The sequence below is a fragment of the Pagrus major genome, chromosome 13 (genome assembly GCF_040436345.1).
Source record: "Pagrus major chromosome 13, Pma_NU_1.0".
In the NCBI taxonomy this organism is placed as follows: domain Eukaryota; kingdom Metazoa; phylum Chordata; class Actinopteri; order Spariformes; family Sparidae; genus Pagrus; species Pagrus major.
Genome location: NC_133227.1, coordinates 26,357,057 through 26,372,424, shown reverse-complemented (window position 1 = coordinate 26,372,424; position 15,368 = coordinate 26,357,057). Strand labels below are relative to the sequence as shown.

General features: G+C 42.9%; 1 protein-coding gene across 1 annotated transcript in view; it reads right to left on the bottom strand.

The window, feature by feature from the left end:
- The window catches only part of tcf7 (transcription factor 7), an 80,336-nt gene extending 65,278 nt beyond the window's left edge, over positions 1 to 15,058 (bottom strand). The window contains 3 exon segments of the mRNA XM_073480061.1: positions 12,767 to 12,873; positions 14,086 to 14,167; positions 14,559 to 15,058. Coding sequence (XP_073336162.1) covers positions 12,767 to 12,873; positions 14,086 to 14,167; positions 14,559 to 14,741 — 372 coding nt within the window. The 5' untranslated portion in view covers positions 14,742 to 15,058.
- Positions 15,059 to 15,368: the final 310 nt, after the last annotated feature.

The window sequence follows — 15,368 nt, the reverse complement described above, 5'->3', positions numbered from 1 at the left end:
CAGCACCCTTTACCTTCTCTACAACAACTGAATCTAGCAATAGAAGCAACTTTTTAATATTTATACAACTGCAATTACTAAGCCGATGAAAAATTAATTGGCCTTTCATTATCTAAGCAGAAATGCCAAAACTTCAGTGGTTAGAGCTTCTCATGTCTGAGGTTTAGTTTTCTTTGTCTTCTTTGACTTTAAAATGTACATATTTGGGTTTTGTAATGATGTTCAGACAAAAGAAATATCAATGATGACATATTAAATAATTACTGAATATATCAACGTGTGCTTTGCGAAACTATGAAGACCTTTTTTTAAAAGAAAAACTATTTTAGAGACCAAACAATTCATATTTTCCTGGTAATCACAGCATTCATGGCTGCTTCATGAAGACAGATCCACTTGTAGAGATCACAGGCTGTTGTTTGTTCCATATTTGTACTTGCATCAGTAGAATATATTTTAATTCCCCAGATATTAAAAGCAGCAGGTTAGAAAAGTCAGGAGGTATGAGGAGATAAGAATGAAGTCAGTAGATGTGACAATAATCAAAGCACAGTATCAGATCCACACTACAAAGACGCACAAACACGTAACCAGATGTGAAGTTTGTTAGGAACACACACACATCTCTCAGTAGGAGAGTGTAAACAGGTTGTAAATTTCCTCACAGGGACAGATGAAAGAGGCAGTGCACGTGGTAAATTGTCATGTACGATCCCATATGGTCGTCACGCTCGCTGTGTTTGCAAACAATAGAGGCGCTAGCACACATGCGTAGCTAATGCCGACATTTCACACGCGCTGCTTTGGTTTTAGTAAATTAAAATGTCCAGTACAAACTAAATTGCAGGTTCTGTAATTAGAAATGTTTGACATTTGTGTTCAATATTAGTGGTTTCTCTGCCGTCTCAATGTTTTAACTGTCTTGACTTTCTCCTGTGCAGCTTTGATTAATGAAAGTCAAACATGTTCCTGAAGTTAAACCCTCATAAAATAAAAATAAAGCTAAATAAGACCTTTATCTCCTTGCTGATCTTGACCAGGGTCATTGTATAGAGTTGACTGCTTATCCAGGACATCTATTATAATAACATGAATTAAATACAGTCCATATTTAAACTTCATTTCACCAAATTATTTTAAATGATGGGACAAAAAGCTCAAGGTGAATTCCTGGCTGCGTTTAAATACCTGAGATTTATTCTTGTAACCGTCTTTGAAAATAAAAAGAAAAAAAAAAAAGGTGTCACGCATGATTTGGTTTCCTTTTTATGGAAAGTACAGAGACTAAGATTGTGCGTGTGTGTGTGTGTGTTTCTATATGTAGTGTGAACCTCTACTAGTCTAGAAGGCACCGGCTGCTTTATGAAACTGTTTGACGGGCCGATTATTGACAGTAATGAAGAGGAAATGAAACAAGACTTTAATTCCCATAGGTCACATGATTTCTAAAAAAAAAACCAACACACTCTCACTTTAGCAGAAACCCACAGAGAATAATGACCTCGATATTACTCAGTTTCCCACAAAAACAACTGCACACCGGTCAGGAAGTGGATTTCCCTCCGACATCAGTGTTTTCAGAGAAGATGCTGCAGGTTTCTAAAGACAAAACTACAGCTTCACAACTGGATTAAGTATAAATAAACTTTCTGTTTCACTTGCTGCATCCCAAACCTCAGGTGCCATTTAACCTGCTCTGTATGGGTATACATGTGGAGAGCAGCAGCTGTTACCTCCACAGTGAACTTTAAACTCAACACTGACCAAGAGCAGCGGAGGGAGGAGGGACTCAGCGTGTTTGCAGGTTGAGAGTTTGGCCCACTGACCTACAAACTCTGTCATGTGGGGTCGGTGTGTTTATGAGCAGTTTTGGGTGAACGGCTAAACAAAAAAGTAGCCACATGTTCGTTCAGGAGAGCTGCTGAACATCCAAACGTGAAAATAATGACCGAGTACACACCAGGTGGCTCCTGTTAGTTACCTTCTACTGCTGACTTTCTTTAGATATTATCAAAAAGCCAAATGTTTATCGTTAGTACTGTAGACAGCTCCCGATAAATTTAATTTAACTTGGTAATACCTGTGTTAAATCAAAAAGTTGGTCAGTTAGTTTAATTTTGTATCTTGCCAGGACCAAGTTAAACGATAACTGTCCAGATAGCACACACATATGTCTCGCAGATGTCGGCTCGACTAATAGAAGATACGTCAGAAAGATGCAGTAAGGGGGGGCGCATTTGCCAATTGGGAAAGACGTTGCCAAGACTTTCGGCATATTGGTCGGCGTTTTGGCTCTCGTGGCGGCGGCTGCGAGACATATGTGGGCCATTTGGGTGCGTCTTTTTTGACTTAAGCTGGACATGTTGATTACGGGGTATTATAACAATGACTGAAGACACCAAAAATGTTGACTTTCAAACGCATGCTGCAGGAAATGCTTTGGACAAACTTGTCTGCATGAATTAATTTTGATGCAGTGAGTATATATATTGCTGTATCCCGACCGTCTGTTGTGTAGGGCTGCGACTAGTGATTACTTTATTGTCAAATAATCTGTTGATTGGTCTATAAAATCTAAAATAAATGGTGAAAAATGTCCATCAGTGTTTCTGATGACATCCTCAAATCTCTTGTTTGGTCCACAACCCAAAGATATTCAATTTACTGACACGGAGGAGTAAAGAAACCAGAAAATATTCACATTTAAGGAGCTGGAATCAGAGAATATTGTTTTATTTACTTAAGACATGACTTTTTTTTGTCACTCCCTATGATCTCAGCTAGTTAGCTCAGTTAGCAGTGCAGCTAGTGACCCTGGGAGCTTGGAGCATTGTCACACTGCTGGCAATGTAACCAGGCTCAGCAGCCCAACGTCAAAACTGATACTTCTTAACAGCCTGTTGAACATTTTAGTTACATATCTTCATGTTTTGAACTAAACTTCTAAGCTAGCTCCAACTGTAAACACAAAATTGTACACAAAGAAAGTTTTTTTCAGTCTCCACTTTGACATCCGGAATCGAGACACAAACATTTTGCAAACAAGTTTCATATTTTTCACATCAACAAACTGTGTGTTTGCAGGATGAATGAGTAGATTTGCGTAGAGTATTTTCATATCTACTGGTGTGTCAGAGGAAGCCAGTGCTGTTATTGATTAACTAACAAGCTGAGAACACCCATCTGGGAGGCCTGGACAGCCCTCTCTGTAAACAACGACACAGGGGAAACTGCATGGTTTCACTCTACAGGCCAATGACTCACCTGAGTGCATCATCCCGCAACACACACACACACACACACACAAACTCACTTCTCATGGAGACCTCATAGACAAACACTGGAGCCTAAATAAGAGTTGCTTCTCGAAACTTGCCCTCCGTCATCCTCTCGCCTGTGTTTCTGTCTCTACTCTTATGAGAGTTTTAATAAACCGCAGCCTCTTTTATTCAAATGAGCCAGCGGAGGTTGTTTCTTTTCCAGTTATCTCGCTTTGTGCTGTAAAAGCAGCAAATTCCCACTTTTGAGAAACTGGAACCAAGAAATGTGTGGACATTTTTTACTTTACTAATGACTCAACGATTATATAAAATCATTACAGGAATGTCGTCTGAGCTGCGGCTCCATGACAACAGGTTGGAGTTAATCCAGCGTGCTGCTTTCCGGCACAATCGGGAGATTACTTTACAGCAGAAAATGGAGCTCAAGCTCTCAGACTTCATCTCACCGTCTGATGAAAAGTGAAAGGCAGATGGAAAAAAGAAAACATCCTGCGACATGTTTGACCTCTAGCATCCTCTTGGTGACAGGAAGCGTGGGAGGAATTATGGGAAATGTGGTCTTAATCTAGAGAAACACTAGCACTTACAACACCGCACGGGGTTACCAACCGTCTCTGCTCTTTTTTTTTTTTCCACAGCTCAGAATCACAATTAATCTGATGAAGATTTTATCTGGATAAACATGTCTGAATGTAAACAGACTTAACAAACACACACTTTCTTCACAAACACCTGTCTTTTACTGCTTCTCCAGTTTTCCCCTCCCCACCCCCCCCCACCCCCCTGGTCCCACCTTCCCTCGGCGCCGGAAAAGAAATAAGTGGATGAATAATTACAGGTATAAACACCTCGGGGCCATCTGAAGGGGTTTTTTCTTCTTCTTCTGATACTCTTTTAAACATTTCCGCCTCTTGAAATAGTCTTCTGAACAGTTTCTCTTCAGGTGCCTTCACAGCCGCGCTACTTCAAAGCCGAGGGGCGCGATGAGGACGCTCTTATGGTCATTTGTATTTTAATCTTCCCCCCCTCCTCTTTCCCCCTCCCCTCCATAATGCTCTCTTTACCTCTCTAGCCCTCCTTCTTCAAACTCTCTCTGTACCGTCTGTTTATCTGTCTTCAGCCGCATCTATTTTGATCTCGTGCTCATATTTCCTGTCCGTCTTCAAAGCGGCGGGTGCTTCAGTCTACCTGAGACTGACTGAACGTGACACACACACAAACACACAAACACTTATTATTTAGTGATTCGGGGATCTATTAGCACATTTCTGTGATGCTCCTCACCAAAGACATATATTTTGATGACTTAATTGACACGGGATGTGGTTTAAATGTAGACACTAGAGGTCTCATTAGGTTTTTTAAAGTAAATTGTCCATTAATTGATTTGGAAATCAACTTAAGAAAAGGGGGCTGGTTAAAACACTGCTAAGAGCTTCTCAAATGTCAATATTTGGGAGATTGTAATGGACATTTACCCTCATTTTCTGATATCTTATAGACCGAAAAAGTTTGCGATTAAAGGGGAACTTGAAGCCTGTCATTTCTAAACTTATGTTAGCTACTGTCGCTCTCTGTTAGCGGACGGGAGAGAGGAGCTGCGTAAGGATCTCATTTTTCACGTCACCGCTCATATATGGGCAATAAAAAGTGATTAATTCACGTATATTCCTGCAAACTGTTACACAGAGAGCTTTAAATGAAGACAATAATTGACTGATTAATGATGGAAATATCCTCAGCTGCAGCTCGACTTCTCGTCAGGTCAGGAAACCACCGAACCTCCGATCCTTTACAAGATAAATGAATTTTATTTCAAATTAACTAGCGTTGTGAAGGATAATGGCAACCCTGCATGATATCGAAACATCAAACTTGTGCACAATTGTGTTTTTCACACTTCTGAAGGGCACTTTCAAGGCTGGAGTCCAACACTTTTGTTATTAATATAATAAACCATTACATGTGATGTGTACGAGTAATCTTCTCCTTCGCTCTCATGATCTCAACACAAAAGGAAAAGGGATTTTTTTTGCATGTTTGGCTGAGAGCAATGCTGGAGGATTTTCTGCCCTATCATCAACCGCATTTCACTCTATAATCTCAGACATATACAACCATAATCTTGCACTTACATACGTCGCAACAATAGCGAGGTTAAGACTCTGCCAGCTCCTCTAGCCAGAGGAAACTCCGACATCAGTCGTAAACTGTTTCAACAGGATGAACAGAAACATGAATGCTGCTTAAAAAACTTATGAAGTCTCGACGTACTATAAATTTAAAACAAAAAGTCCCTAAAAAGAAATGTGTAGATGCAAGATTTCCATCCGACCCCGGCTTTTTACAGCCTTCTAGTGAAAGCTGCTTTTCTTCTAGGCCTCTTAAATCTGAGTGGCCGGGTCCTTATCGTAGCCAGTCAGAGGCAGGGAGGCCCCAGCGCCGCTCATCCCAGCCCCTGGGTCTGTGTGAAGGGGGGGGGGGATTAGGGAGGCCTCAGCCTGTGTTGCTGCCATTGTTTACAAGGGGACTAGGGGCTGGCTGAACAACCCCCCTGTCAACACCGCAATACAATGGGAAACAAGGAAGTGGCAAGATCCTAGAGACTCGCACACACACATGCCATTCCCTTGATCTTGGAAAGGATCGACTTATTTGGGAGATACGGAGGAGGAAAGAGGGGGGGACAGGGAGGGGGAGCTTGTTAGAGACAGCAGCTGATTTCTGAATGGATACGAGGAAAAGGAGGAGACGCATGAAAGGTTTATGGGCTGAAAAAGGCGTGAAACTAAAAGCAAAAGCAAAAACAAGATGTCAGTTGACGTGGGTAAATATAATTAAACTGCTCTATCATTGCATGATTTTGAAGTTCCCGTTAGGCTCAGAGAAAAAGCCGCGAAGGGGCGTTTTTTTAAAAAGCTGAGAGGAAAAAAAAAATCTTCAAAACACAGTGCAGCTGAGCCTTCAGAAGCCGAGAGATGACGAAGGTTTTACCCCTACCCTTCCCAAACATGTACACTGTCTCTCAGCAAGTCTTCCTGTCAATTTTCAATTTTAGTCAAACGAAATGTCAAATGAACAGGAAATTCCCCCAAACATGACAATGACAGAGCCGTTAAACACCAGCTTGTAAATTCCAGTGACTAAGTTTACATACTGCCAAACAGCGTTTTTAAAAAAACAAACATTTCACCGCTTTCCCAAATTAAACGGTTAGAAACCGTAATCCCTTGTACAGTGCGTGTCCAGGTACAGCGAGCGGGAAAGTGTTTTTCAGAGCGGCGTGTTGTCTTCGCAGCTTGTTGACGTCTTCGTGTGACCACAGCTTCCACATCAGAGGGAGTTTCACAGCCTCTCTGACAGTGAATAAAAACTGCTCACCGCCAAATATCAGACGCTCGCTTTAATTGCTTCTCAATTTTTTTTTTTTCAGACAATGACCCGCAAACAGGACGGGGCTGACCGTTGTCTCAGTCCAGCCAGCAGGAGTGTCTGAACAATCAGCTGCTGCTTCATCACAATCTGATTGTCTGTTTCAGAGGCAAAGATCTGTTTTTGATTGAATCTACAAGGATCAAACTAAAATCACAAAAGCGGTCAAAAGGTTATTGATTCAAATCTAGTCTAAATACTTCCTACGTTAAAATATAACCACTAACCACGCATCAATCCTTGTGAGTCAGCGCCACCTCAGAAAAATGTATAGAAGTTGTTTTGGTTTTAGAGGACGGGCTACCCACCCATCTCAACTGTCAGGAAATCTGACTTCTTCTTCTTCTGCTACTTAATTTCTGCCCAAATAATCCAATAATAATCTGAAATATAGCACAATCGGCAGAGAAATGCCTCATGTAACCACCTCAATCAGAAGATGGAGAGGGGTAGTGTAAACCTTTGATAATCTGTTCAATAAGAAGAATATTCACGCCTAATAATCCCGTAAAAAGTTTCATTTGGTTATGTTTCTCTGGTTGGATGAAACTTATTCTTTCAGCGCATGTTCGCCCCACATGAGGGTAACATTACGTGAAAGTAACGAGTCACCTGAGTCACACATCACAAATATCAACTTTAATAACAGGTTTGTCTGTTGTAGCCACAACCCATAACAGATGTTCCTCTGTCAGAGGCTCTTTATCTGGTAAACCACCAAAAGTTGAAATTTATCTCAAAAGATTTTGTTGCTTTTTCAATAAACTCCGCGCCCAAAACAATTCCCCATCGCGTGTCCGGCAGATTAAAGCCGGCCAAACCACTTCGGGGCATGTAAATGTCGTTGGATTAGAAAAATTCAAATAGCTCGTGTGGTTTTGTCTGAAAAAATATATTTTCAACACAAATCAGCAGCTATGCACAGTCATCTGAGAGCGAAGCACCCTGCAGAAAGTGTGGCGCCGTCCACAGATCAACAATCAATGGCTTCACTTGTCACGAGAAGTTTGATGATCGATGAGCAGAGGAAACAACGGCCATCAAGATGACGGCTAAAGAGTCAGTTAAACAGCCTCGCTCCCTCACTTATTTAAGGATTGGGGGAGTCTTCGCCAAGATACGTCATTTTTCTGCACTCTTCTGTAAACCAATAGGTTTGAATTACTGACAGGGAGGAAGTCTAGATTATATAAAGAAGTGAAGAAGACACGAGCCCACAAATAAGGTATCGTTTAATGAAGTTTGGTCTGATACAAATTCTGTTAATAACCAATACCTTCAACTAATATCAGAAATGTTAGGGGAAGCACGACTTAGTCATCTGTGTAAGAGCAGGGATCTTTATTTAAAGTCATGGTCGTAAGATTATGGTAAACTGATATTGATGCAAAGCAGAGCTGATAGACTTCATCTCTCTTTTCCCAGCTGCCCTCCGCTCGTCTCTACTCCTTCTTCTTCTACTTACTCCTTTCTCTGTCCACTTTCTACGAAAACGCCTTCCCAAACCATAATCAAGCATTTAACAACAGCAGCTATAAACACTGAGAAAGCTCAACTGTGGATCAACACAGCAAAATATATATTTGCTCAGCCACACAGCAGCAATCCCAGCAAGTTGCTCAAAATGCCACCCTGCAACTCAAGAAATGAATGGGGACTCCCGTCTACGTCTTTCTGCCTTTCTACGGTTGTCGTGACGTGATCTCGCACGGGAAGAAAAAATGATGAAGTAAAGCTGAATCGGATCAAACAGAACCAGCTGACGAGAGAGAAGATTGATAGGTTGGAAAAAGGCAAATAGCAAAAAAGGGAGTTTGGAGGAAAGATGGTCGGATGCTGGAGAGAGGAAGACGCTCAGTTTTTTATTGACAATCCTCCCTCAGCTGGGGTTTGACTCCTCGAGACGACAAAGACTCATGATCCCTTCTGCTGGTAATCCACACAGCCAGCAGAAGGTCTAACACACACACACAGACACACACACACACACACTGCTGCATCCACAAACACACATCATACAGCAAACATTAGCGCACAAAACACACCATGAACCCTGGATACAAACACGAGCCTACGGCAACAAACTCGAGGAGGAAAAACATGAAGATGAAGACACACACACACACAAACACACACATGCACAGAAACAAGCCAAAACTGCAGATACATACAAACCACTTACAGCACACACACACACACAAACACACAATGTGCACTGTCTTACACACTCCGGATAAAGCTTTATCCAAAGACAACAAGAGAGTTTAGTCATATCGCTGAATCCCACAAATCTCCCTCTTTGGCCACTTCCTCTGTGGGGGACAGCTGATATCTACATTAATATAACAACAGTAGAAGCGTCCCATGAAACGCTGTAATAAGGAGCATTATCGATGAATGGGAAAGAAAAGCAGCCACTTCATTTCTCAACAGAGATTAGAAGCTTTTTAACATTAATACTAGAATAATAAGGGGTTTGTAATATCCGTCTGTTTTTTGTCAAACAATCTTGTTGAACACGGAGAATAAAAATGTTAATCTTTTCAGAACAACAACAGCAGCAGCTCTGGGAAATACATCATGACCCCCCCCCCCCCCCCACCGACGGTCGAGATCAAACTGAAGACAAATGTTCATCCTTGGACGGATTCTGATTCAGTCTGAGTGTACAAATATGCACAAAGCAGAGAATAAACAAATATATAAAACAAAGTCGAACAGAAACATGGAATTATTAGATTAGTCTCGTACAGCCCACGCAGCCTAACCCAGGGGGGGACGCAGACAGACAGACAGATATTACAATTAATATCTGACTTACAGTCATTCAGCTGATGCTATCACAATGAGTTCAGCAGTTTACAGGAACACACAGAGCTTTTTTGAGAAGCTGCCCTTTTTGTTTTTAAGAAAAAACATTCAGTCTCTCGAGGACTCATGGAAGATTCACCGTCGCTGCCTCCTCGACAAACTGGTCGCACAAATAATCACAGTTCTGGACTTTTGTGACAGGATTTTTCTTTGTTTTACAGGAGCAGAATTAGAAAATAGAGATTATTATCGATTCATCTATGGATTATTTTATTACAACTATTCCTCACATGTCTTCAAGCATCCTGTTTCGTCCTAGCAACAGCGCAGGACGAGAAAAACAGCAAGAACCAGAGGGTCTGCAGTGGATGAACACATGAATGCTCAGCGTCAGTAGCTAAAACCGAATCTATATTTATTTTTTTTAATATATCAACTTTCAGCACTAATAAATAAACTCAGTACCCCATAAAACTAACTACTAGAGCTCAAACAATGTGTCGATTATTTGACTGACAGCAAAAATTCTCAACAATTCTGATAAATCTGCTTCTGTCTCTCTGAATCTGAGTATTTGCTGCTTTTTACATCATTGTTAGAGATTTTAGTCGAGTTTCGTGCTGCCCGTCAGTTAAAAAGAAACAAATCTGCAGGCGTCAACTTGTTCGCCTTGACGTCATCACTTCTGTCCAACACTTTATAATCTAAATGATCGACTGCTACTTTATTTGTGCCAAACCAGTAAGAAACTAGCAGTGAGGAGAGAATCTCTCAAAGTCGTGATGCCAAGAAGACAGACGGACGGCAGACACACACACACACACACGCAGACGGAGACGCAACACGCGTCACCTTGTCCCATATTAACACCCTAACACTGGGAAAACACCAAACACAACCCCTCTTTTCTGTCAAGTCTCCCAGACCTATAGTTTCCGATCCATCTCTCCCATCCGTAATCATCAGCCCCTGCTCCTCTCAACCCTTTCAAGTGCCAGGTAGACGGGGGCCTGATACGCCGCTACCGCCTCACAACCGGCGGGCTAATTACAAGGGAAGCAGCAACAAGTGAGCATTGTGTGGAGTCTCGAAGACACACGGGAGGGGGGGGGGGGGGAAGAAAGTGCTCTTTATCTCGCCACCACCACCACCACCACCACCAATCCACCCTTCCCCACCCCACCCCACCCCTACCAACCATCCCACCCTCAACAAAAACAATCTGAGAGGCTCTGCGGTCGGCGCTCCAGGGCCGGAGAGAGAGAAGAGATTGTGAAAACGAAGGTGAAAGGAGTGGAGACGCGTTGGTGAGCTACACATGCCATCACCCGTGTTTGTCTAACACGATGCCGGATGTGTCGCGTTATGCAACGATGTGTAGAAAGATTGTTTAAGGAAATACGCTTTCTTGTACTTGTAGTTCATTCACTTAAAGTCAATCACAGTTGTGCGATTATGAACGACAGGCGAAGAAGAAGAAGACGGTGATTTCCTGGTTTTTGATGCCTTCGAGAAAGGTTCCCGTCGTTCAGCCTGAAGCTACATATGACAGTTTATCTTAAAAAAGGTGCACTACGTAGTTTTGGAGAGGAAATCAGAAATCTTTGACTGATTTTTTTATGCCTGACAAAACTTAATGAAACTACATAGTGCCCCTTTAACTGTATGAGCAAAGACGTGACCCACAGATGCCATCACTCTGAAATGAAAGTATGTTCCTGTAGACTGGAGCCTGAAAAATGTATTTTAAAAATGTACTGTTTTTACAAGAAACACTCAACTTTAACAACTTAATTTAAAATCTCCCATGACCAACTGCTGCTTCTTGACCCGCTCTTGTAAACACTCACTGAGACTTCAGGTCGTCATTAGCAAGAAATCAACTTGCCATAAATTAGATTTTGTGATGCAGATTGCTAATTCACTGTGCGTGTACATCCGTGACACGCGAGCAGGAGGGGGTTAATTCAGGCGACAGGATTACACAGCACGTGAAAAATGAAATTAGGCACAACCGCTCATGTTTGGTGCAATTAGTCAGCCTATCCATGGATATTGGTTTCTTATGGTGTGACTTGAAGGGATTTTTCTTGATTTATTTCTCAGGGCTGTCTGGCTCCACATGAGTGATACTCGCTCGTCTTGACATCCTTCCACGAGTCTTTCTGGTGTTTGTTTTGGCGGTTTTTTAACGCTCGGAACAGCTATTAAGGCAGCGACAAAACCTCTTGTCATTCAGGCGCGGATGAAGATGGAAAGCGTCACGCGAAAACGGTTCCTGATGATGATGATGACATCAATCATATTCCAACTTCGGCAAGAAAAAAAAGAAAAGGCGTAAACAAAAACAAGCTCTTTCTCTGGTTTCCTCTCACGAGGCTGCGGCGCTGAGCGTGTTTTTTAAATACAGCTTCATTTCATAAAGGCAGTTAGGGTGGGAAACGGCACAGTTCAAAGCCAAATCACAACTGGGGTTGAGTTTGTCACTATGATCTCACTCTGACGCTGTCTCCTCTGAACATGAATCTTCGCCTTCGCTGCATTAAACTACAGTCATACACTGAAATAAATTCAAAGTTTGTATTTTAAAAGACTGCAAAAAGACTGGGTCTATCCACATCTGTATACAGAGATAAAAGAAAGAAATATGTTTTGAATATTATAGATCAGGCCTTTGAAATTGATCCCATCCAACTAGTAAACACACCACAGACTTTTTAGGCTGATGAAAGTGGAAGACCAGATGCACAACAACAAAATTAAATGCAAATTATGAGGAAAAAGAAGAAAAACCCAAAAGAAAATGTTTATGCCTTTATCCAAAAAAGGTCAGAAAAGTCGCCACCACTTTCCATCTCCGTTTTCCTTTTTGTTTTTAATTAATCTCCGGCTACTGAAGATCTGATTTCTTCCGCCACAAATACAAAACGCTCGCCAAGCTCGAAACGTTTCCATCCCTGCGTGTCTTTCAGCACCAACAGCGACTACCATTATTCGAAAAGCTCATCATATAAAACTCCTCCCGAAGACAAGAAACATGTGTTCTGCGTTTGGACCTGATACCAAATAGTAGCTTGAAAGTGCACAAACTCGCACTGGAGTCCAAAAGCAGGACGTTAAACACAGGGGGGGCAGAATAAGGACCTCGAGCTGCCCACCCACCCCCAGCAGCTCACACAAGACAAAACCATCATCAGAGGCGCTTTAGCCAGCAGGAGAGTGGAAAACAGAGGTGCACTTACAGATGGAGAGACGGAGCTGTTGGGGAGGTAGGGGTCGGGCAGCATCAGGAACGGATACCCCGGATACGTTGGCGTCTTGTACATGCCTCCATCTTGGTGCTTCGACACTGAGAAACAAGAGAGAAACTCAATAAATATAAAAAAAAAACTTTCTAACTAACCTTTTTTTTGTGAGTGTGTTGGTCTCGAGGACAGAGCATCACCATAAACTAGACATAAGGATTAAAAATAACGCTCCTCACTTACTCCCACAAAGCTGCTGTAAGATTTAAAAGTAAAAAAAAAAGCCTCCAAAAATAAAAGCATGCATACGAAGTAGGTCAGCTATTTTACAAGTGTCCTCGTTACTACATGTTATATCCTTGTATGAGGGGCAGACTACAATACTTGAGACAAAAGCGTTACAACCGTCACCTAGCCTGAGAGGCGTGAACTCCTGGAGCCTATGTGCTAATTTATCTCCCACCAAAACACCCATACTGAGCATCAGAGGGCCTCTCAGTGTGGGTCAGCTATAACCAGGTTACACCTGAATGCAACACTGAGATGCACACTGAACTTTACCTTTTCTTTTTTTAAACTGTTACACCCTTGTTGGAAACTTTTTTATAAAAGACAATACGATCAGCAGGTAGGGATTTTCTTACAAATGGAGAAAATGTCCTTTTTGAAAATGAGACACGAGACCTACAGAGACGCCTGTAATTAACACGCCGTGTATACAGAGCGTAAATGTGTCCTCTTCTGGGGTGGTACAGTCTGTTTTTTTGGGTGGCAACCCTAAAGACAAGTTAAAATAAACATCTGAAGGACTCTGGAAACAAGCCTGTCAAGACGTCATGATGAAAACTGCTTCACACATCAGCTGATTCTCTCACTTTGTTTTTTATGAACGTATTAAAAACATCCAGGGGTCCACGTTGCGCTAAAAATAGACATCCATAGCTGTTTATTTCTGCTTGAACCTCTGTTGAAGGGGTGCTAATGAGAAGCAGAAGCAGAGGAAATCTCCTCACCACGTTTCAGAGATGTGAGAGAGAGATAAAAGCTGCAGAGCTGCAGACATGACGGACATCTTTCTTTTTTTTTTTTTGCAGTGTACACCTGAACGCAACTCTCTGAAGTTTTTGAGGCTGCAACACGTGTCCCCGTGACCAAAACACTGCTCACACAGCAGGGGGGTGGAGGAGGGAGGGTGGGAGGCTGCTTTATCGCTTCTCAGCTGTTTTTTTTTTTCTTTCTTTTTAGAGATAGTAGCAGAAGACAGTGTGTGTGTTTCTCCTCCTTCCTTCCTTCCTTCTTCTTCTTCTCCTTCTTACCGCCGTCGAGATGCTCCCGGTGTTTCTCCGCGAAGCCTCTGTGCTCGCCCTGCTGCTGCTGCTGCTGCGCCCGTCTGACCGCCTGCAATGGACCGAAAACACAACACAACAGAGAGAGAGAGAGAGAGAGAGAGAGAGACAGAGAGGTCAGACACTCCCGGAAAAAAACACAAAAAAGTTACAAAGCTCGGAGGAAACACAACCACGCGTGCGTTAAAGCAACATTATGGCAACTTTTTGCTGATACGGCATCCCCTGTCCCTGAAGTAAACACCCTCCAGAGTAGCCTCGCCTGGGAAATCTCACTCACTGTAACCCTGAAGGCATTTTTCCTTTTTTTCTTTCCCCCCTCCGCTCTCATTCAAAGCTTGTCAGCAAGCGTGTAAAATAAAACAAGCCTCCACACACACACACACACACATACACAGAGAGAGAGACACACACGCGCGCGCACACACACTTCTGGCACCTACCGCCGCGCTCGGACTTTGATTTATTTCCGACTCGTTCACCAGGGAGGACTTGAGGTCGGCCAGGTCTCTCTCCGTGAACGCGTTTTCCTGGATCTTCTCCTCCTGCTCTCCTTCGTCTTTGAACGCTATCATCTCATCATTCGCTCCCAGGTCGTCCCCGCCGCCGCTGCTGAGCTGAGGCATGTCTACTTTCTTCTGTCTTCTCCCTCCCTTCACCCCTGCGATGGATTATAAGACTTTAAAAAAATAAAAATAAAAATAAAAAGAAGAAGAAGAAGAAGAAGAGGAATAAATTAAAAAAAAAAAAAAAAGTATAAATAAAGAAAAAAGGAGTGTTTGCTGTTAAATGTCCTCAGTCTGTGGGGCGCCTCCAAAGTGCAGAAACCCCCCACCGCATGCAGGAAAATGAGGAAAAAAGTTGCGCGGTGTCCGGCTGGCTGGTCGGTCTGTGGAGGACTGATGTCTCTCTACAGCAGCGAACAGCTCATCTGAGCCAAGACGAGCCGAGGAGTCCCGACATCAAAGGGCGCCGACCGGATGATTGACAGGTCCGATGACTTGTTGGGGGGTTGTACGATTGTTTCGGCAGAGGGCTGAGCCTCTTAAAGAGACAGCGCCTCCCCGAGCTCAGCCCGAGCAGCCTTATTCATGACCTCCAGGGGCGCGTTCACGACAGCCGCGGTCCAACACCGACACCCCCCCCCCTTTCCTCGGTCTGCAGACTACTGGGTCTGCTCAGGGAGGGGTGCCACCAGAACTTTTGACTCGGTTCAGACCCGTGGAAACACTGGCAGTGCAGACGTGTGTGAC